The sequence below is a fragment of the Nannospalax galili genome, unplaced genomic scaffold (genome assembly GCF_000622305.1).
Source record: "Nannospalax galili isolate Female #2095 unplaced genomic scaffold, S.galili_v1.0 scaffold54, whole genome shotgun sequence".
NCBI classification, from domain to species: Eukaryota; Metazoa; Chordata; class Mammalia; order Rodentia; family Spalacidae; genus Nannospalax; species Nannospalax galili.
Genome location: NW_008341028.1, coordinates 2,805,570 through 2,829,239, shown reverse-complemented (window position 1 = coordinate 2,829,239; position 23,670 = coordinate 2,805,570). Strand labels below are relative to the sequence as shown.

Below are 23,670 nucleotides of genomic sequence, written 5' to 3'. Positions count from 1 at the left end.
TTATTTTGATATATCACAGTGAAAGATTTATCGTCCTCTTTTTTTTTTTTTTTTTTTTTTTTTTTAAAAAAAAAAAAAAAAAAAAAAAAAAAGAAAAGAAAGAAAGAAAGAAAAAATCAAATTACCTGAGTCAATGCTTTATAAGGCAACCAGGCTTATTTGCCAGTTTGACATCTGGTGAGGGTCTCATGACAGATGACACATCATGGTGAGAACACACATGACAGCCATCACATGGTGATACAGGAAGACAGAGACTAGGAAGGGGTCATACTTGGGCTTTCCAGGCATGTGAGAGAACTACTCTAATTTCTTCCAAGGGTACACTTCTAATGGCCTAACCACTTCAAACCCAGTTCCACTTCTTAATAATTTCAACCATCTCAACACCAGCACTGAGGACCAAGCCTCCAAATGCATGAACCCTTGAGGGACAGCATTGCTGAGTTAATTGTGCCTCCCCATACCCCAAAAAGAAGTGGGTAAATTTTAATCCCAGGAATCTCTGAATATGATCTTATTTGAAAACAAGGTTGCAAACACCATTAGTTAAAATGAGGTCGTGCTGGAGTGGTATGGACCACAGCTTCTGCTCTCATAAGAAGAGGGGAGAGGCACAAGGGGACTGCCTTAAGATTACCCAGGCAGAGGTAAGAAGCTGTAAGCCAAGAACAGCAGGGCTGGATGTCCCCCACCAGAAGCCAGTGAGGGTCAAGGAAGGAGTTCCCACACTTTTCAAAGGAACGTTGGCCCTGTACGACACCATATGAAGGACTTCTAGCTCCTAGAAATGTAAGACAGCACATTTCTATTGTTTAAGCCCTCCACTGTGTGATACTTTGTTAGGACAGTACTAGGAAACTAAAGAGAGGGTTTTCAAGTCTCCTACTTCATTTTTGAAAAAGAAATCGATCTTAAGAGCTTACTCATTATGGGGGTTGAAGAGATGGCTCAGCACTAGCTGCTCTTGCAGAGGACCCGGATTCGATTCCCAGAACTCACATGGCAGCTAACAACTATCTGCAACTCCAGTTCCAGAGTATCCAATACCTTCTTCTGACCTCTATGGGCACTGCATGACATGGGATGTGCTTACAGGTATAACACTCATACATATAAAATAAAACTAACAAAATATCAAGAAAAAAAAAAGAGCTTAATTCGAGGCCAGCCTGGTCTACATAGTGAGTTTCAGGCCAGCTGGGGCTACAGGGAGACCCTGTCTCGAAAAGACCAAAATAAAATAAAATATAAAATAAAATAAATAATAAAAAAATAAAGTTTAAACATTGTTTGGATCTACTATATTGCGATTTCCTAGGATATCTGCATGTAAAATAAGAACTGGTGAGAAAGGCACTGTATTAACAACCTTTTGTTGCTGTGGTAAAGCACCATGGCCAAAAGCAACTTATGAGTTTATTTGGGTTTATGGTTCTAGAGGGAGGGCCCATAATGGTGGCGGGGACATGGCAACAGGCAACTGGAGCAGGAAGCCAAAACATCGCCTTTCATAACACAGGAAACAGAATGGGCTGGGGCTGTAAACTCTTAAAGTCCACCTCCATGACATGTTTCCTCCAGCAAGGCTGCACCTCTTAAAGGTTCTGTAATGTCCCCAAACACCACACTTGACACCAAGTGTTCAAATACCTGAACCTATACTGGACATTTTTCATTCAAACCACTACAGGCAGGAGGTGAATCTATTAAGGATGGAATTCAGACATCAGGGAGGAACAGTCTCTGCCCTAAGCCCCCTTTCATTTTTGCTCATCATTAAATCAGAAGTTCCTCTACTGAGTAGGGGATGACTTGGGAGCCATGGCAGAAAAGGTGAGTGTTGAGAAAGACTGAGGCTTTGATTCTAAGATCCATTCCAACTTCAACTTGAATAAAACCTTTGGTGTGCATTTTGGGATTTTTATGCAAGATTTCCCTTGGCAAAAGAGTTCTGAAGTTAATATGGGTTGACCCTCACTGCACATGGCATTATTTAATGCACACTAAGGCAATATTTTTCTCCACCATTTCTGCAAGAACATTTTTATCAACAAACCAGAGTCACCCATCTCCCTCAAGAATTCAAGGTGAGGAAAGTGAAACAGGATTCACAGCAAAATACTTGGTGTGGAAGGATTCCGATAGCATGGGAGAAAGATTAGGTTTTTCTTTGTTCTAGTCTTTTTAGAACTGAAAATCAAGATCCTTATGACTCAAAACGTACTAGGAAACTGAAGTAAAAGCCAAACTATCTAGTTTATACTTGTTGATTTATGGGGCTGTCGACTTTATTTACTTTTTGCCAAAGGATAAGCAGAAAAAAAAAAATAAGATCAGTATGCATTATTTGCATTCACATGGCGGAGGCAGAGCAGTCCTGAAGTGCCAGAAACAATGGAACTGAGGCTAAGGGAGAAGACACAGAAAAGACACTTGCACTTCTCTGCTACTGCAACACTGAAATAATTCTCACACACGGTGGGGTTTTGTACTCTGTATGATCTCACTGGAAATCCACAGCCACCCTTGGGTATACCTTATGAGGCCTAGTATTCCTGATACCCACCCACCCACAGATGGGCTCAGAGTCTGAAGCTGCTGGGAGACTCCTCCCAGGCCTGAGCCCAGGTAATAAGGAGAGAGTTGGTTGGTGTCTCCTGCTTTCAATGATGAATGGTGTTTTTTTTTTCTTTTCGTTTGGTTTTAAAGAGTGGCTGAGTGGAGAGAAAGCTTAAAACAAATGGCTATGAAGTGCCTTGAGCCCTACTTTATTTCCACTATTTCTACCCTGAAACCTCAAGTCAGTCTCTGCTTTTGTCTTTGGGAAAAGCAACAAGTCCCGGGAAACAAATAATGAATACGACCGTCAATTCCATTAAAAATTCTGCAGTTAAGCATGTGAATCTCAAAATGCTCTTCAAATCATAATAGCTATTCATCCACCCACTCTCTTCCTTCAAGACAGTGATGCCACAAGAGCACCCTGAGTTCCAAGGCCCTTCTGGCTGGGTGGGTGGGTAGACTGCCTACCTCATGATTCTGGAGTGACAGAGGTTTTCTTCTTTCTTCCCCCACACGCCTAGGGTCCCCCTTCTTAATTTTTAAAAATGATATTTGTTTTTTAGTCTTTTTGAGAAAGGGTCTCTCTGTAGCCCTGGCTGACCTGAACTCACTTATTAGACCAGGCTCACCTCAGTCTCACAGATCTCACAGAGATACCCCTGCCTCTGCCTGGGATTAAGGGGACGCACCACCACACTCGGCTGAGATTCCCCCTTTAAAGTTATAGGCTCTGGGTGAGTTCCTTGAAAGTGTGCAGATGAATGTGGACTGGCCAGTCGAAGGATGGCAAAGATTTTTTTAGACTGAAATAAATCAATGACAGACACTTGGTATCTCAAGAAGCACTTTCCTTGTTGAAGTCCAGGATTCAAGCTCGGGGGTCTTTGTGTATCCTTTGTAAAGTGGCCCATGAGGGACAGCAGGCTGGGTGCTGAGACTTTCCACTTCCCAGGGGCAGAATGCTGCGAAGAGGAAAACCCTGAACTTCCAAAAGCATCATCCCGCGAGAGAGGAAGTTTCAGGGTTGGCCTGGGGAAAAGTACCAGGAGGTGTGTGTGTGAGGAGGAGGGCGGTAGTGATCTGAGAAGTGTTCAAAGAAGGGGAGTCCAACCCCAGCGCGACAGAAGAAGACGGGAGGCTTGGTGGGAGGAGAGGGGCGTCCCGGCGAGGTGGGGAGCCGGACCGGGGAGTGACATCACCCGCGGGCCCCTTCCTCCGGCCGGGTGGGTGTGGCCTGGCGCGCCGCGCGGGCGCGGGGTCAAGGAGGGGGAAGAGGAGGAGCAGGCCTGGATGTGTGTGAGACCCGGGCGGGGCGCAGGCGGAGGGGCGCGTGGCTCCCGGCTCCCCGCGCCAGCCCCGGCCGCCCGCAGCGCAGCGCAGCGCAGCGCACCGGGAGCCGCTCCGGAGCGCGCACCCGCGGGCGCGGCCTGGAAGGAGCGAGGAGGCAAAGTAAGGCGAGCAGCACGCCTAAGTTTTCCCAACTTCGTCCCCTGCGGCGGCGGCGTCCCGCTGCCCGGCGCGTCCCGGGCCATCTCCGGAGTGGCGGAAATACGGGGCGGGCGGGGGAAGGAGCACGGAGGAGCGGGGAGTCCCGCCACATCTGTGAAAACTTGGGGGGCGGCGCGCGGGGAGGCGCGGACGGGCTCGGGGAAACGCGCGGAGGCCGGGAGCCCAGAGAACTTTTGCAGCGGGGAGCGGCGCGGGCGGCAGCGGCCGGGACGGGACCGGGTTGCGGAAAGTGGATCGGACGCCGGGAGGCCGGCGCGGGGCTGCGCGCTTTCTCCCTCCTCCCTCCCGCGGTGGAACCAAATCAGAACTGTCACTCAGGGCCTGTGAGTCAGAGGGATCGGGTTACAGGATCCCTGAAACTGATGCCCGGGCTGCACGAGCGGGAGGGAGCGGACCGGGCCGCGCCGCCCGCACACTCGCCCGCGCTCGCTCCCCCCCGCCCGCGTCGCCCTCCCCGCCGCTCCACGCCGCTCGCCCGCCCGCACCATGCCCGCGGCCGCACCCCGCGCCCAGCCCGGCGGCCCGCGGTAGCCCGGCCGCCCGCGCAGCCCGATCTGCCTTCTGCGCCGCGGACGCGGGTGTGAGGCTGGGGACCTGACAGCGCCGCCGCAGGTACGTCCCGCCGAAGTTCTTTGTTTTGCGGGGCCCGCGGTTCGTCCCGCTGGGCTCCGAGCGGCTCCCACGCGCCCCCTCCGTCTCGCGCTGGGTATCTGGGCTCCGCGTGCCGGGACCGACCGCCGGCCTTGGTCCCCGGGGATGCCCAGCAAGTTTGCGGCGCCGGCCCCGCGCTCCGCCCCTCCCGAGGGCTGAGAGCTGAGCGGGCCCCGGCTCCGACCGGTCCTCCCGCCTGGCGCCCTGGAGCTCGGCGCGCACTACCCTGGGGATGAGCGGGAGGCGGCGGAGAGGAGGTTCGCGCTGCTGCCCGGTGCTCCTGCCGGGTCCTCCTGCCCGGCGCTGCAGTCCGGCGTTCACTTGGGAGGGTCGCCTGGTGCCTGGTGGGGTGAGCAGATGGACCTCGGCGTGCCTTTGTGGTCTTAGAGGAAAAGTGAAAGTTGTACCATCTGCGGATGATTTGGAATTCTTTTTTTTTTTTTTTCTAGAGGTAGTACAGAAAGAAAAGGAAAGAGAAAGAAGGAAAAAAAGAAAGAAAAGTAGCCGTGGCCCTGGCAGCAGTCATTTTAGAGGCCGCATTTGCACGGAGCAGAGCTTTGCACGAATCACTTTGCTTTGCAGGGGACACTTTCTGGGCTTGCTGTAGGAAGATGGGCAAATGAGGTGGAGAGGGAGTGAATATTGATCCCAAACTTGGAGAGTTCGTGAAGCAACTTTAAAGAGAGTGCCACATGCCCTCCACACCCGGCCTGGCCTTTGCTTATTATCCTTTGATGAACTTTGTGCTTATGTGCCTGGGTGCACCTTTTTGGGTAAGATGCCACTGCCTAGGCTTTCCTGGCTGACTGTGTGTAGACCCTTAAGGAGGGTTCCTGCGCCACGGTCGGCCTCCTCCCCACTCCCCAACTTCTCATCCCTCTGGTGTAGACTGCTGGGTAGATTCTGGCCTTGGGTACAGTGCTCGTGGCTCTTTGCCAGTTTATATGTACATATATTTATGTAAAACATTTTCTCCCAGCTCTTTGCCAGCTGTTCCACATTTTCCAGCTGCCACTTCAGTTTGAAATGATGGACTGTCCGCATCTCCGAGTAAAAGAGCCCTTTAGTCAGAGGTGTGGAGGGCCCGCCGCTGTGCAAATACAGGGGCAGTGCCATTAGCACCGCTGTTATTATTAGTTCCAAAAAACACCTTCTGCTCTTCTTTCCTCGCCTCCCTCCCCTCAATTAAGACTTTCCAGAACTCGGGACCTGCACTTAGCCGAAAATTCAAGTGATTAGGCCTTTTCCTCCTAAGTGACTTTGTGCAGAATTTGGATGAGGCCATATTTTTCAAGATTCCAGAAATTTGTGTCTGGCGGAAATAACTTCTAGAAAGAGTTGCGGCTTGAGTGCATTGAGCATGGCCGGTGCGAGGGGCGGGGGGCTGTGCCATGGCCATCTGAAACGATCTCATCGCAGTCTCTTTAAGGGAGAGATTGTTCATTCCCCCCATGGCATTGCACTGTTTGATGTCTTCGAATGTTAAAGGCTGAAATCTTCAAGAACTGGCCTAAAGTATTAATTTTGAGTATTTATGTAATTGCTCTGTAATTTGAATAGGTGCCTTATTGATTGATTCCTGTAATTATTTCATTTGGGTTTTAAATTAAAAATTAATAATAGTCTGACAGTTTCTTAATTATATGTGTCAAGATTATTTTGAAGGAGGAAAATGCTGTTTTAAAATCGTGAAATACCCTCAAAATCGCTTAATTTTCCTAAGGCAGAGTAGTATTTCAATTCAGAGGGTGTATTAAAGGAGTGGTGATTGGTTTTAATAATGTAAACTGTACAGAATATCTAAAGAATTTGTTTATGTTAGGAAATATTGGTTTTTAACAGCCTGGTCCACAAGCTCTGTGGCCAGTTAGATTATAGTCAAACCTAAAACAAACATGAAATAACATTTAAATTAGTTGAAATTGCATATTTATACAGAGCAGAGAGTTTATTTTACACTAAAAGCTATTTAATTAGAAACTCTCCGCCTAAGGGGAGATCCTTTCAGGATATGTAATTCTTAAAGTCAGCCTAGGGAAGCTTTGGTTTAAGATGCATGAACAAGTCCAACGTGAGAGGTGTCTAGTGAAATTTCACACAGGCAGAAACACTTTAAAAGGTATAGATTGCATTATTGCTAATAGGCTAGCAGGTTTAGCCCAGATGCCTACCAATTCCCCCTGCTTTTTACGTGCTTGTATTCCTTGATTGAACTCTGGTATACATACATTTTATTGTATGTCTAATTTGCAGAGGACCACAGACAGAAACGAGAAAATTCAGCACTGATGAAAAATGGCTCTGTTGAGTTATTTCATTACTTACTTAATGAAAGAGTCTTTAATTTATCAATCTGATGCTGAAGCCTAAAAGTTGGACTTGCCTTTGTTTCGTAGCCAGTGAAGTTTCCTTAATGACCTGCACGCTGTAAGAGTTTCAGACTCCCCTGTGTAAGGCATCCCTTACTGTGTTCCCCTCCCCCTTTTCTGAGTCTAGAGTTTGGAGCTTATGAAAGGAAACAATTTAATGACCATTGTTGTATCACTGACTTACTTGCAGACAGTAACTTACTAAGCAAAGCCAGTCTGGAAGAAGTGAATGAGTGAGTCATGAAATGCTCAGAAAACCTTAGTGATGGAATGCTAATGCGTTTAGGCTATAGTAGATTATCTTAAAAGTCAGACTTTTCTTCTTTCTGCAATTGTTGTAAATCCCTAGCTAAAGAGTTCTTTGAAGGAGGTTTTAGTTCTCCTGACATTCCTATTCTGAGGTTGGTTTGATTTGTTTTGGAAGAGTCAAGAAATTCCTGCCAACTTTTATATCAGGAGAGGCAATTAAAATGCTGAAATGGCTACAGAAGAAACAGATTCATCCATATTTGTTAAACGAAAGATTCTCTAATACTGATCTCTGGTTGTCTCCTCATTAAGGCCTAGGAGAAGCTGTTGTAGTCCACTTCATGTATGTTGTCATTTTTCTACATGGAAATTGATCTGTTCTACTTTCAAAGCAAATAAAGGGGAGAATAAACAACAACAAGGCCTGAGTGCTGCTGCAAACTTTTCCAAGTACTTTTCAGGGTATTTTTCATCTTTACTTTTATTTGATGGGCCTGTGAAATAGAGCTGTAGACTGGCGAAGACTTTAAATGAAATTTCACACTTTGATGATTTTTTTTTAAACTTTGATATATTGACAGCAAAAGGAGCTGCAGAGCTTTTATTTAACTTGAGCAGTAACGCCAAGCAGCAGTCAAACGTCTGCATGCATTTGTGTTTAACTGTAGAAGAAAAACATGTCCATGGGCAGCAGAGGTTCTTATCAACCCCCTAATCCCAGATCCCAGCAAACCTTGAGGGCATGTCTCAGATCTTGCTGAAATCACTGTGGACTCTCACAGTTTGCAGATTAAATATGCTATGTGTTCCTGGCTCCAACAACACTTTTATGAGCTCACTAAGCTTCCTGTTTTAAGATCCTTTTCTTAAGTTTTTAGGACCTGCTAAAGGCGATGCTGTCTGGAGTAAGTGGTACTTGTTAATTGAGAGACTCCTTAGACATTTCATTCTCTTTTAAAAATTGCCAAATTTATTATTTTTGAACCGAAAAGCTAATTATGTCAGGAAGAAGGAGGAAAGCTGCTGGAAAGAAGCTGGGTTTTTAGTGTGTTTGTGAGCATGTTGGATTGCAAACTTTGTTGCCTCTTTTGTTTCATGGCACTTTTCTTTTGCCTAGACTTTCCATTTGTAGTACTGAGTGCACTGTCCTTTGAGTGCCAAATTTTTTAGCCACTCATTACCACAGTAGGGCGTGTGTGTGTGTGTGTGTGTGTGTGTGTGTGTGTGTGTGTGTGTATCTGTGTCTGTGTGTACACCACAGTAGGGCGTGTGTGTGTGTGTGTGTGTGTGTGTGTGTGTGTGTGTGTGTGTATCTGTATCTGTGTGCATTTCATGTGAAAGTGCTTTTTGTTCTGGGTGTATATATTTCAACTGTACCAAATGTCTTAGAAAATCTATGGCTTTCTAAAGCTGAATGAAAAAGCCATTACATAGTTAATAAGGTAGCACTGGAACATTTCAGCCCCATCCTGAAAGGCAATATTGTATTGAGTTCCATGGTCTGCCTCTGTGGTATCTATAGCCATGTCCCCTTATATGGTGTGCTTGCATTTTGTGTAGGAATCATAATTAAAAAAGAAAATACTTACATCATTGTCCAGCAACATGTCATATCATTCCCAAGAGAACCCGAGCCAATTTTGTGCTTAAAGGTTATTCAATGAATGAAATCGTGAAAGCCCATTTGTCAAAGTACTGCATGGTTTCTGTTAGTTTTCAAGCCCCAAATTCATTGTCTGCCCCAGCCCAGCCATTAGTCATGAGTGTATTAGTGCTGCCTCCAGGCCATGCTGCCCAGCACTTCTTCACACTATTACAGCTTTGAAAGTGTACTCCGTCGACTTGTAGAATTACTGCCCTGATTTCCACTTGGCTGGGTTTGAGGTAAGTCCCCTCCCTACCTTCTAGCTGACTGTAATCCATGCTTTCTTTTAAAGCTCCTTTCCAGAGATTTAGGGGAAAACTTTCTTAAGGACCCTTGTTGGCATCATACGGTGGTTTTCTTGTAGCATGCACTACACATTTAAATTGTACCTGCGATAGATTGGATTGATTGCTTGCCTGAAATGCTAAAGGGGCTTTACTTTTCTTCGATGGGGAGGGGTGGTACAGGAATAGCCTGTTACAGACAACAGATTGGTGTGCTTATAGAATTTTTATATCCTAGAAATTAATTAAATTAAATAATGAGAGATAAGTGCCACTTTGAACAAGGCCCTGTTGAAATAACTCCAGAATGTCTGACACCTTTGCTTATGTTCATCCAGACCTTTTTAGCTTTCAGGTGCTTTGGATTCTTTTTGAAGATTACATACAATGCTTCACAAGATTCCAGGGTGCTTTAAACTTGTGGATTTTTACAAAACAAGCCAGGAAACTGACCACTTAGATGAAAGATAAGTTTCAAATTGTATTAATGAAGGAATGAGGCAATTATACTCCTTTATTGATGGCATTTTGTGATATTTTAAAAAAGAATAATTCGTTCCAAAGAATTATCAGTGTGTATAGAAACCTAATCCAGCACCGTAGAAATTAAGCCTTAATGACTGAAACGCATGGAAATCTGCAGTCCACTGGATCAGACCACAGGGCTTCGCAGCAAGGCCTGCTGTTTGAACTGTGAATGTTCAAATGGAATTCCATGCCAAGGCGCCTCATTGAGGGTGTGTGTAACAGCTCTGAAGCCTAGATTGATGATAGTCTTGTATATGTAAAAGGTGAAGAATGAGTCAGCTGGAGAATGCTGTCTGAATATGAAAGTTTACAGGATAAGGGGACCATGGGTAGTTGTTCCAAAGTAAACTTTAAAAATCTTTAAAGTTTTGAAAATATGGCTTTTAAAATCACAGTTAAGATTTGAGAATCAAAATTTTAAAAATTGGAAGGATAAAGTGTGAATAGTATTAAATAAAAATAAGCCAAGTGCTTTTAGCATATTGATAGCTGATCTTACCTAAGAAATACTGGTCTAATGTTTGTGGTGGTATAATAGCCAGCTGTTGGCCTGGTATGGTAGCTCACACCTGTAGTCCCAGCACTGGAGAAGCTGAAGGAGGAAGGTTGCCTCTAGTTGAGGTCAACCCTAGCTATAGTGTGAGACCCTGTCTCAAGCAATAAGAACAAAAAGTCAATCATGACTCTTAGAACATGCAGTGATCTCCTTGAACTTTGTGATAAATACATCACAGGATTGTGAAAAAGCCACAGGATTCTAGGAGCCCAAAGTTATATAAGTATAAGAAAATCAATTTGTTTTCTGTTGCAAAAACAATTATAAGCGTCAGTGAAGCACTCATGGTTTTGTGATACATGTGAATGCAGCAGGAATACTGTCTTTATGAGCTTATCTGTAGACTAATACAGACTTTCATATCTAAAGGTCCAGCTTGAGCTAACCCTCAGGAAATGTGGATGTCAGTTTGTGCCACATTACTGCTCATGCTTCAGTGGCATCTGCTGTGTGTCTTGCACAGCCTAACCAAAGCATGGGGGGCTGATGTTTTACAGTTTTGTGGAACTCAGAAGTAGTAATGAGTATTAAGTAAAGCCCTCATACTCCCCTCAAAGTTATAAAATACTTCTGGCAGCTAAGATAGTAGCTTGTGGTCTTTTCTCTTAGATACACAGGCAGAAAAGTGAGGCTGCCACACAAAAATGTCATTCTGTGATTTTAACCATAATAGCAGTTATTTTTTTCATGTTGAATGGTCTCGTCATTGATTGAAGTTAAATATATAAATTTATTAAAAGTTTGGATCTAGTTAATTTATGAAAACAAAATTCACTTAATCAGTAGTCTGACACTTATTTCCCTTAGTAATTGTGTTTTGGGACGTCTGTCACAAATGCTGCCTGTCTGTAATCTGAAGCATCAGAAATGTGGGAGAGGAAGCTTGAAAACAATAAACAGCAGATTTGGGAATCCTTGGTTCTCCAAGAGGCAACTTGGATAGATTTTGGCTTTTTTATTTGTAGATAAGGTTTTCTCCTTTCCTGACTATGAAAAAAGTAATCCTATAAAGGTAAAATAATTGTCAGTTGAGAAATACTGTAGTTAAACATTGATGATTTCATTAAGAACTTATGAAGTTGGGCTTTCTCTATAGAAGGAGGCAGTCAGTGCAGACAGGAAGGGAGAGGAAAGCTTAGAAAACTTGGTGTGTCACAGAGGTTATGCATAACTAATTGATTTTAGGTTCAGAAAGATATTCTGAACAGGAGAAAACCTCAAGCATATTACAGACCTCTAAGGGATTTTTTTCAGTATATGATTATACAAGATGGGTTAAATTCTCTACATTCTGGTCAATGAACCTCAGAACTATTTCTTCCAAAATTGATCAAAAAGTTAAAAATCAGCATTACTTTTGTGCTTCTTGATTTTGAAAAAAAGTGCTCTTCCTGAGGGGATTATTTTCTTTGGGAAATGAGTTATTTAATAGCTGCAGGGAGGCATAAATATTAAATGGAAATTTTACTTAAATGGTTGTTCTGTCATTAGTAGCAGCTGATCTTCTAGTATCAGAGGCTGAGGGAAGTGCAGCTCTTCAGTGACACTGGAGAGGAAGGCTGTTCATTGTGGAATTTTACAACATTAACATATAAGGGAGACCATTCAGCTTGTCAGTATATAGGCAGTTGTGAATAAATGCGATTTCTCTGGAGGAAAGTCTGATTCCTCCGGAGAGGCAGTTCCCTGAACTACACAGAATAATTTCTCACTTTAAGCCTAATCATGGTGCTGCTCACAGCCCAGCTTGCTCCCTGGAAGGTCTTTTCTTTCCAGTCTCTTAGGGCCAGTAGCTCTTCTAATCAGAAACTGATCAGCTTATCATCAGTCCAGCTTTTAGCTTAGCTGTTTTGAATCTTTAAATACATTAAAAAAAAAAAAACCCAAAAAACAACCTAAAGTTATTGCCAAGTTCAGGCAACTTAATGATAAAACCAAGTGGATTAGGGAAATAAATGTTGGCCAGCAGTAAGCGCACTTCAGAGAGGATGTTGTCAATTGTGACTGCAGCTTCATTGCATCCTATGTTACAGTCACTTCCTTCAGGTCAACATCATTTTAAACTTAGAATTTAGTTAGCACTGGTGCTTTAAAAATGAAAATTGGGCTGGATGTGGTGGCGCAGGCCTTTAATCCCAGCACTTGGGAGGCAGAGGCAGGTGAATCTTTGTAGTTCGAGGCCAGCCTGGTCTACATAGTGAGTTCCAGGGCAGCTGGGGCTACAGGGAGACCCTGTCTCAAAAAGGCCAAAAAAAAAAAAAAAAAAAAAAAAAAAAAATTGTAGTGTTCAAACTTTAAGGAAAGGAATCATGGGTGCTTGCCTCTGTGGGCCAGAGGTGTGCCTGCTGAGCCCTACGAAGGAAAGAGGCTGACTTTGCAGGGTCCCAGAATTGCGATGTTTCTTTCGAATTCATTCTTTACTACGTGAACCTTTATGATAGTTAAGGTTGAATTTGGGAGCTGCCTGGAGGCCATGTGTTTCTGCCCTGACCATGCACGGGCACCTGCATCTGTTTATGGCAGCTAAGGAAGGGGACCAGATTAATAGTTAAGTAGACTGCTCTGTGAGTGAAACACATTTGATTTCCTACAGGCTTTTCCAGTGTACCTCGGCGTTTTATTATAGTGCAACACACACGTTCAGACAGCTGTATGAATGCAACAGCTTCCCAACTGACTGCTGGGCATTTTATTGGGCCAGTTGTAGAGTTTGCACATACCTACGAATATTCCCGATATCTAATCTGCCCCAAATTGATAAGGGCTGCCTGTGTATTCTGCAGAGGGATTGGCGCGAGCCCCTCGTGGTCCAGTCTTCTCGAGGCCTTTCTGGAAGGAAAGGACATGCAGGGATGCAGGGATGCAGCTGGGGTGCATGGATAGGTGTAGGCACTAGCATCGGTCCCCATCAGTGGGGAGGGATGTGGAGGGACGGCGGGGTGAGGAATTAAGAGTCAGCTTGGAGGGTGGGGATGGAGGTGGCAGGTGGGGAGTGGTTAAAGGTGTGAAAGGCCTGCTTTGGGAGGAGCTGAGGTAGCGGGTCCGGAACTGAAGAAAGCGCTTTCAAATTAAAGGTGCCGCAGCCTCACAGCCTGCTTAGAAAGAATTTCAATACTAAATGGGACTCGCTTCTGTAAAGATGAACGTTTCTGTGAGAGGCTGCCCTTATACCCCGTGGCATCTGTAAAGTGGCCACTCCAAAGCCATTTGTGTGAAAGTACTGTAAAAATGTAGGCCCCCTCGAATTTGGTAAAAGTTACACCCCACCCCCCTTCACTTTCAAATGCTGCGAGCTTCACCTAGTGACTCCAAGAAGCTTCCTGTTTCCTGTTCCTTGTTTGGGGGGAAGTTGAGGCAAGTTCACTTTGGGAACTAGAAAGAAAAGACCCACCTGCAGGCAAATTGTAAATTGGGGGGGGGGTAGATTTCAAATAGGGTCTGGGATTAATTGTGCTCTGGGCTTTGGTTTCAGGGAAACTACCAAAGATTCTGGGATAATTGAATGAGAAAAGCCTTCATTGTTTTGCCTTTAGGAAGGAACTTTTATTCCTCTGTTTTTTCTTTGTGAAACTTCAGGCCTTAGGAGGCAGGGATTAGTTGCGACTTTCCTGGTTTGCCCTACCCTTTCTGCTATGACTCAAACATCTGTAACACACTCATTTTTCCCTCCTTAAGCAGTAAAATCAAGGGGGCATGCTAGTCCTACATGTAGTGTTTCCGTGGTGAAAGACTGAAAGGGAACAGGATGGAGTTGTTAACAAGGAAGCTGTATCCCAGGAAAAAGTCTCATTTCATTCAAATCTAAAAGTAGTGGCATGTGTTCTGCAGAGAAAAGTCTTTGAAGTCAAGCAGAATAATATTTTACTTTGATTCTTAGGTTCTCAATGAGTTCTAGTCTATTGTTTAAGGAACTCCAGGCTCTGAGGATTGCATGGGGCTATCATCTCAGACAGGATGGTGCTTAGCCCATCATCCTTTAGCATCCCTCAGGAATCAGCTCAGGTCTGTGTTTCCAAATCCCTTACAGTCTATGAAAGCCAATCTTGAAGGTGGAGTAGTCACACTTTGCTGCTGATGGGCTGTCTTCAACAGTTAGATGGAGTGTGTGGGGCTCCACAGTGTTAAAGCTTTCTCTTTATAAGGAATAGGGATAATGTGGGTTTTTGTTTTGTTTTGTTTTGTTTGTTTTATTTTGTTTTGTTAAAGACAAGGTCTCTCTGCATCTCCAGCTGGCCTAGAACTGCTATGTAGAACAGGCTGAACTCTTGAACAGAGATCCTCCTGCCTCTGCTTCCCAAGTGCTGCAATTAAAGGCGTGTGCCACTATGCCTGTCATTAAAATTGTGTTTTTATCAGTAAAATAAACTGATATAATTTATAGGGATATACAGGAAGCAGATGTCTGCCTTGGCAAGCTGCCATTTTATAGTTCTGCACCAAGCATCAATGACACTTAAATAATTAGTTACTCACTAATGAGATCCAAAAATAAGTTGTCAAAATAGAAGGGGGTAGACTCTTTAAGTGACCAAGGGCCTAGTTTTTTAAAAACCTATTTCAAATGAGTAGGAATTAGTATTCTCTAAGACCACTAATTAGTTGATTTCAGGCAGTGCCTGGAGCTTTTCCTCTTTGCATAGGAGCCCTTCTCTACTGTGATGAGTTTGGGGAGGGTTGTAGTGCTTTGTTAAAGTGAAGTTCTCTGCCTAGGGGGAAACTCTAACAACTCCACAAAAACCAAGTTTACCAAGGAACTTGGGAAATTGTCTCCTTGTGTTAATTAGCTTCATCTCATGGTGGGCAGTTCTGGTTCTTTTGCATGGTTCCTCCCTTCTATGGTTTTAGCTTGGTAGACTACCCAAAGCCAACTAACAAAACTTGATATATTTTGGAGGAGACAATAATGGTATTTGAAATGGCTAAAGAGTGGGGTACTTTGATCAAGATTCCTGGCAAAATTTTAAGTATTTATATGATTTACCAGTTTTCAGTGGAACATTTAAGTTAGAAGAGCCCAAGGGTGTTTAAAATTCAAGCAGGTCACAAATGGATGTGACAATTTCTTCACTCAATAAACATTTTTATATTTAACAGTTGCTGGGCAGATAGACACTTTCTCCACAGGAGACTTTTAGTCTAGAGGGGGGAGATGGATGTTCAGCAAAGACTTTTCTAGACAGAGTTCATTATCATTACAGTTGGAGCTGATTTAGGTTTGTATAGGCTGTGAAGTCAGTGTTCTGGGATACATACCATTCATTGCACGGTTAGGAAAGACTTTGCTGAGATCCTTTTGCCTGGGTACATAGCAGTGACCAAAAATAAGTGTGTGGAGCAGTTCTGAGCTTGACACTCAGGGCCGCTTAAATAAAACAGAGGCTTGGGGCAGGAGAAATGGCTCAGTAAGAGCACTAGCTGCTCTTGCAGAGGACCTAGGTTCAGTTCCCAGCATCTACAGGGCAGCTAACAACAGTTGGTAACTGCAGTTCCAGGGCATCTAACACCTTTGCTGGCTTCCACGAGCCTTGTACAACCCTGGTGCACTTACATGCTGGCAATACACTCATACACATAAAACAAAAATAAATTTAAAAATTATTTTTAAAAATCCCACAAGTTCCCCGTTGTTATTCTTCAAGAGGAATTTATCTCACCAGATATTGGACCCAAGGATCAGCAATCTTAGCAAGAATGTAGCATGTGGGTATTAATGGTTCATGTATTGCTCAGAGAAACTGGTACAGAGAGGTGTGAATTGGGTTGAGTTGATATCATAGCATACTTTAAAGATGATATTTAAAGCTGGGTGTGAAGGTTACAAGTTTGTAATCCCAGCAATGGGGAGGTTGAGGCAGGAGAAGTGGGGGTTTGAGGCCAGCCTGGGCTATTATAGCAAGACCCCCCCCCATGTCAAGAAACTCAGTTTGGGAGAAATAATTTTAAAAAGAAGTATTCTGAGATTTGTTTTGCATTTCTCTTGCTTGCTTGTGTGTGTGTGTGTGTGAGTGCACATGTAGAGGTCAGAGGCTAACTTGTGAGTTGGTTCCCTCCTTCCATTCTGAGGGTCTCAGGGATCCAACTCAGGTCATCAGGCTTGGTGGCAAGTGCCTTTACCAATGGGGCCATCACCCTGGCCCCCTATTTTGAAATTTTTTGAGGTAGAAGCAAATATGGAAAATTTTTCTTTAGAGGTTTTTATCCAGATTCATAGGAAAGCATTGGCAGGTCTATGATCCTTTGGAAATTAAATGTATGCTTTGGTTTTTGAGACTAGTTTTCACTATATGGTTCTCTTCCCAAAGAAAAGTGGCTAGGTACTACTTCTATTAACTGAGGCTGAGCAACACGTTGCCCAGAGCTGCACGCCGAGAAACCTGCAGCTTCTTTGCTGGTTTGCTCTTTCTTGTACTTTCTGAAAATACTTCTGAATTTGGAGTGGGTCTTTACAAGTGCGTCTTTCCTTTTATTCTACAAAACATTTGTATGATTTAGAGTGAATGACAGTAAATGTTCTTAGGAAAGATGGAAGTTAGTAGAAGGGCCAATGCTCAGTACAATGTGGCATTTGGTTCTGAAGCCATCCTTTGCTTGAATTGCACCCAGGCCAAGGGGAATGTAGTGTGCATTAAAGAATTTACAGTCCCCAGCCAGGCGTGGTGGTGCATGCCTTTAATCCCAGCACTCCAGAGGCAGAGGCAGGTGGGTCTTTGTGAGTTCAAGGCCAGCCTGGTCTACAGCAAAGCAAGTTCAAGTTCAGTTGGGGCTACAGAGAGACCCTGTCTCAAAAAGACAAAAAAAAAAAAAAAAAAAATTTACAGTTCCCTTATAGAACTGAAGTAAAGGTGACTAAACATATTTCCTCTGGCATTTTAACTTTAGCCAGTTAAAGAGTTGCTTATTTTATTTCCATAATCACTGTTTTGGTTGAACATTGTGGCGTCTGGTCCATGTAGAAAAATAAGCAGATGACTAGACAGATGATATGCCTGCTGTGGGTGTTGCAATCTAGAGAGCCTGAAGAAAACATGCATGAGGAGGCTTTTCATCTTCTCTTGTAGTCTTTGTAGGTGTGGAACATGGTAGCAAAATTTTTTAAAAAGGTCTAAATAGAGTGAAAATTGATGAATGATGAGCTGGGGGCTCTTGTCATGGGAATGAAGCCAGTGTGAGACATACAAACTGAACTTGCCAGCAGTTGAATTTTCATGGTTCCTGAGTGGTCCAGCCTTCGCTACCTGATCTTTTGGCTTTTCGTTGTAGAGTAGGGACCATGTTATCTCAGCCACTTTTGCTTGGGAACTATAACCGAAATGAATTAATATGTTTCCTTTTAAGACGGCTTAAAGAGCAGTTTACTTACCTGAATGTTCTGGATTAAGAAGCATATTGCGATTCAGATGTCTTAGCAAAAGAAGTAGAAATCACAGGCTGCTTGGCTTGAACTTAAGTCCTCAGATGCAGAGCTCTGAGTAGGCCTGCCAGATGCTCTTTAAGACATCTAATGCATAATTACAAATGTGCTCCTGCTTTGGAAGTTGTCTGAATGTCCCTTCCTTTAAAGTTGGCCCCTGGAAGAGAAATATATAGTCATGGCTTAAGAATGATGTGACACTTGAGTTTTATATTGTCGACAGTTGAAAACTGAGGTGTTTAGACCCTTTGAGAACATACTCAGGAGGACCTGGGGGAAGTTCCGAGGGAACTTGTGGGTAGTTTTGTAACGCTCTCCTTTTACATGCTTGCTTGGGTGGCACGTGCCTGACTGGCTTATTAATACAACTTTGAGGTAATTTTGCAGAAAACTTTGGGAGAATTGTCCTTTGGATTTTGAATTTTTTAGGCTCTTCTCAGGTGCCAGGTGCAGAGGGCTTTTGAGTAAATGCTTTTTCTGCCATTTTGAGAAATTGATGGTACTGTGGTGTTTTCTAGGCATTCCTTCTAGAAGCAAGCTGAAGTAATGAGAAGACATTATGGAGGCCCAGTCCCACAGCTCCACAAGCACTGAGAAGAAGAAAGCCGAGAATTCTATCGTGAAATGTTCCACTCGAGCAGACGTCAGTGAGAAAGCGGTGGCCTCCAGCACCACTTCCAATGGTGAGTAGCCACAGGGCGTGCAGCAGTGACTGCTGGGTTCCCGGAATTCCTCCTGAACTGAGTGCTGCTGATCTGTGAGAGGCTTAAGAGCACATGAGGCAGAGGGTGGGGCGTGGCATGCGCAGGCTTCATTAATCTCTATTTTGGCACTCAACCTGCAGGTTTTCTTCAAGTTTCTAATTTGAGATGTAAATGTGGTGTTATTTATTATAGGAAGTTCCTGTTTTGGCATTTTGGAAGTCATCTTGATTAGTCTGGCAGGAGTTCAAAATGCTTTGCATTTCACATGTAAAGTCTGTACTAGTCAGAATAACGCAAACGTCAAAATTTACAGAAGGATATTTTGGCACTCAACCTGCAGGTTTTCTTCAAGTTTCTAATTTGAGATGTAAATGTGGTGTTATTTATTATAGGAAGTTCCTGTTTTGGCATTTTGGAAGTCATCTTGATTAGTCTGGCAGGAGTTCAAAATGCTTTGCATTTCACGTGTAAAGTCTGTACTAGTCAGAATAACACAAACGTCAAAATTTACAGAAGGACCTCTGTCCCTGCCCCCCCCCCACATTTAAAGTTAATTTCTGGAAAGGATTTTCAAATTCACCAGTTGAGCCTTAAGTTCCATTAATACCTGAGATGGGCTTTGTTGTTGGTTTGTGTAAATGTCACTTCCTTAATTGTTTTCAGAGCTAGCACAGTCACTGCTTATTTTTACATTTTAAGCAAAGTTTTGAGAAGCATTTCAGTTCAAGCATGAAATACTGAAAATAAATTCCAGAGTCCGCATGTGGGAAGAGCAGACTGAAGGTTCCTGGAGATGTTCCCTTTTTTTTCCAGGCTTTCCCACATGGTAGGTCATAACACCTTTGCTTTATGTAGACCTCACAGCCATGCCTGGCCTCTGCAATCACACTCCACTGTAGTACTCCACTTTTCCCTGTGCCCTTAGGAAGAACAAGCTGGTGGGAGCTTCGGGTTTCTGCATTCTGCATATCTGGGCTCACTGATTTGCTTGAGCCAATGTGCAATTTCCCTCCCTGTGATTTTTTCAGTTTATTTATTCCCAGAAAGATTTTACTAGGTTGATTTACTATTGTTTTAAATGCACAATTGGAGTGTGAGCTTGCTTTGGAAGCTAACTGCAGCCCAGAACCTTTGCCTTTGAGGGCAAATGTTCCTGAGGCATCTGGCTACTGCTCTGTGGCCATCCATGTATATCCAGCTTAGTGTCTGGCCTGCAGTTCTTCACCAGGGGCTTGGCATAGCTGTGGGCAATGCCAGGGGCAGAAAGCTGTCAGTCTTGCCAGCAGTGAGTGTGGGTTTGCACTGATCCCTAGGGAGAAATGTTTATGTCTGAGTTAAAATAATGAATTCATACATACATGTGTGTAAAAATATGTCTCTGGTGTTCCATTTATTTGTGGTATTTGAACTCAGGACTCAAGCCTTGTTAATACAGCCAGAGTGTTTGCCTTATTTTCCCAGTGTTACAGAAAACATTTCTACTTGTTCTCTTGGTTCTTAGGCCAGTTTATTATTTTACAAGTAGAACCACACAGAGTGCTGGCTACTTGGTGATTTTAGTTCTAATTTGCTAAGAATAAGCATTTCTATCTATTAAGCTTTGTGAAACTCTTTTTTTGGTTATCTTTATGGTATGTAAGTGAGTGAGGATGTGAGTGCAGCAGTGCAAGTGGGTGGGTGTGTCGAGGTGCGGGTAATCGTGAGAACAGGACAGAACCAGTGCGGGTTGGTAGAGGATGCCATTGCACTAGAAGCTGCCGCCCTGGCCGTGAGCGCCCAGCAGAGTCTCTTCAGTGTTCACTTCTTGGGCAGATGTTGTTGCCTCTACCATTCATGTTCTACCATGCCCATGCTCGGAGGTTCCCCACTGCAGCACTGCTTGTCTTGAATCACTCTTTGACTAGAGTTTCCCCTGATAACCTTGTTTAGGGAAGCTGGGGATAGTACTAACTTTGTGCTGAACAGCCCCATGGTGGCCTGAAGGCTCGGAGCAAGCGCTAGCCAGAGAAGGGGCTGTCTGGATTACGAAAGCCAGGCCTTAGCATAATCACAGATCTTATTGTTTTTTTTTTTTTTTAATTTTTAATTTTTTTAAAAAAATTTATTTTTATTTTTTGGTCTTTTTGAGACAGGGTTTCCCTGTAGCCCCAGCTGGCCTGGAACTCACTATGTAGACCAGGCTGGCCTTGAACTCACAGAGATCCTCCTGCCTCTGCCTCCCAAGTGCTGGGACTACAAGTGCACCACCTCGCCTGGCTCACAGATCTGTTTTCTAAGCCATACCCTTCCCGTCCTACCCTGATCACTGTGCCCTTGAAGCCCACAGCCCACCTAAACATGTAGAACTCTTGTCCTGTTGGAGAGCAAATGCTCATTAGTCATTTAAGAGCACGTTTGAATGAGAACTGCCCCAGGACGCTGGGAGCTTTTCATTTTCCTGTTCTTCTAAGGAATTCACTGATTCTCATTTTGGGGAGTAGAAAGCACCAACCAAACAAAAGAAAAATGGAAATGTCATTTTAAGGATGTGGCAAGGGGATTCTAAGAAAATAAGCAGAGACATTTAAAGACAACAAAAAGTAAAAGAAAGGAAAGGAAGTCAGGTATGGTGGCTCATGTCTGATCCTGGCACTTGGGAGGCTGAGGCAGGAAAGTTGTGTTGTGAGTTTGAGGTCTGCTTGGACAATGTAGGGACACCATGTCTAAATCAAAACAAGAAAATGAACTTTAAAAAAAGTTTATGTGAGAGCCAGTAAGTGTAATAATCTTTTTTCACAGAGTTCTACAGTTTTCATCCAACTAGGTTAGATTCTCTTTACAGTATCAGAATGGTGATAAGGGGTGTGGAGGTCTAGAATTGCTGTCTCTTTGTACCGTGTGCTCCCTACCTGGGCGCTTTCCTTTATGCTCTGCCCCGGTATCATGAAGATCAGTGTATGAGGCTTTGGTCCTGTGCCCTGCTTGGGCTTTTGAAATGCAGGCTTGCAAAGGTTGGTACACTCTGTATGCTGACCTGTGGTGACCATTGTTGTGGCTTTTGTCTGTCTACTCATCTGCCTTGTGTATCCTTATAGCTGTCTCTTTACAAACTTTTTAGAAGTGCATGGATACCTATGTTGAAGTTATTCACAGACATTAGAGCCTGTTGCCAGGGGCTCCTGCTTTATGTGCAGTGTGCTGACATTCAGTTTTGCTCTGACATTCAGTTTCTAATCAGACAATTAAAACATCAGTTCAGTATCAAGAACAAAATGAGTGTAATACATGTATTTTCATTCCACCTACCATTTCATGATTAAAATTCAATAAACAAAAAAGTTTTGTTATTGGTGAAGTTATTGGTGAAGTTGACTTAATTAACTTTTTCCAGGTATTATGTGGTATAATTTGTTCTTGATTGTGAGCCTTCCAGCCAAACCACGCACATTCCACTGCGTGTCCTTACAGGTCTATTTTCTTGCTGTCTTGGTTGAGTATCTGCTGTTTAAACACAGGCAGACACATAGCCAAAATGTATGGCTCAAAAAACTTGAACAACACTGTACATCAACATTTGCTGTGTGAGATTGAAATTTGAAATAACAAGAGTGAAAAATTGGTCTAGATCTTGTATAAGAAAAAAATTCAAACTAAATTCGATTTCTGTAACATTTCAGGATCCATATGTGCTTGCAAAGCCTCTAGTAGGCTTCACACGAGAACCACATTGTGCACATAGTTTCATGTCTGCGCAATTCAGCTTTAAGCTTTAGTGTTATTTATGAAATGGAAATAACACAGGAGAGATAGCATTTAGTTTTCTGAATGTTTTGTAAGTGCAGTTGTGATTTAAATGATCATTTTGACATCTACATGATGGCTTTCACATATAATGTGTACATTTAGATATTAGGTATCACTTTGACTTAAAATGTCCGTCTGTTAATATGCCAAGCTGTGGGTAAAAGCCATAATGCTCTGTGTTTTGGTATGATTCATTACTTCCGAAGCTACATGTTGTGCTTTCTAAAGAGTTTATATATGATTTCTTGTGTCTACTATAAAACTTCTCTCTGTGAGTTGCAAATGTTGAATATTTAATTCAAGGTGTTTGTCTCAGTTTTGGTCCATGATTTCTTTGTTAAAGTAGTCATTTGATGGTTTTTATTAGCTTGCTACTACTCTGCTTTAAAAAAGAATGAGACTGCTAGGCGTGGTAGTGTAAGCTTTTGGTCCCAGCACTTGGGAGACAGAGACAGGTGGATCTCTGTGAATTGAAGGCCAGCCTGATCTACATAGTAAATTCCAGGCCAGCCAGGGCTACATAGTGAGACCCTTGTCTAAAAACAAAAAAACCCAAACTTATGGTAAATGATACAGGCTGTGGTTTTGAGGATCTAATAATTACTGAGACATTCCATTCTATAAGGTGATAGGAAGAAGAAGTTATCCTAATGGTGCTAAGCTGGGACACCAAAATTGACAATTCATTGACAGGAAATTCCCTGTTCTTTTTTGATTTGCTTTTTTCTTTTTTACTTCAAAATTCTTTGAGGTTTGTAAAGGAAAAGTGTTGTAGTCTGGTTGTACCTAGGGAGATTCTTTTTTCTTATAATTTTAATTTCTTCAGGGTCTAGAAGTGAGATGTGCTTTCAACCTGTTTTGCTTGTTTTTTGAGAAGGGGTCTCCTTGTAGCTGCAGCAGACTTGGAACTCACTCTGCAGACCAGGCTGGCCTTGATCTTACAGAGATCAACCTGCTTCTGTCTCTTGAATGCTGGAATTAAAAGTGTTGCCTGGCTATTACATAGCTGTTAATGTATGTGCTATCCTTTGGTATGGTGACTCGGACTGAGATGACTTTTTAGAGTTCTGTTGAGAGCTTGAAATTCATTCTTGTTCACCACCAAAAACTTCTGTCTCTTTGACATTTAAAAAAATATTTTATTATTTTTATTTTACGTGTATGTGTGTTTTGCCTGCATGTAGGTAAGTGCACCTGTGTCATGCAGTGCCCGTGGAGGACAGAAGAGGCTGTCGGATTCCCTGGAACTGGAGTTACAGACAGTTGTTAGCTGCCATGTGGGTTCTGGGGTTCAAACCCAGGTCTTCTATAAGAACAACCGGTGTTCTTAACCGCTGAGCCATCTCTCTAGCCCCACTCTTTGAAGTTTTTATGCTAACGGTCTGTGCCTACTTCTGCTTGGAAGTAGGCAGGCAG

General features: G+C 43.4%; 1 protein-coding gene across 1 annotated transcript in view; it reads left to right on the top strand.

Annotated features, from left to right (window-relative positions):
* The first annotated feature begins 3,877 nt into the window (after positions 1-3,877).
* The window catches only part of Gli3 (GLI family zinc finger 3), a 281,899-nt gene continuing 262,106 nt past the window's right edge, over positions 3,878-23,670 (top strand). Inside the window, exons 1-2 of the mRNA XM_029564979.1 lie at positions 3,878-4,014; positions 18,286-18,450. Of these exons, the coding sequence (XP_029420839.1) occupies positions 18,327-18,450 (124 nt within the window). The 5' untranslated portion in view covers positions 3,878-4,014; positions 18,286-18,326. The remainder of the gene's footprint in view (positions 4,015-18,285; positions 18,451-23,670) is intronic.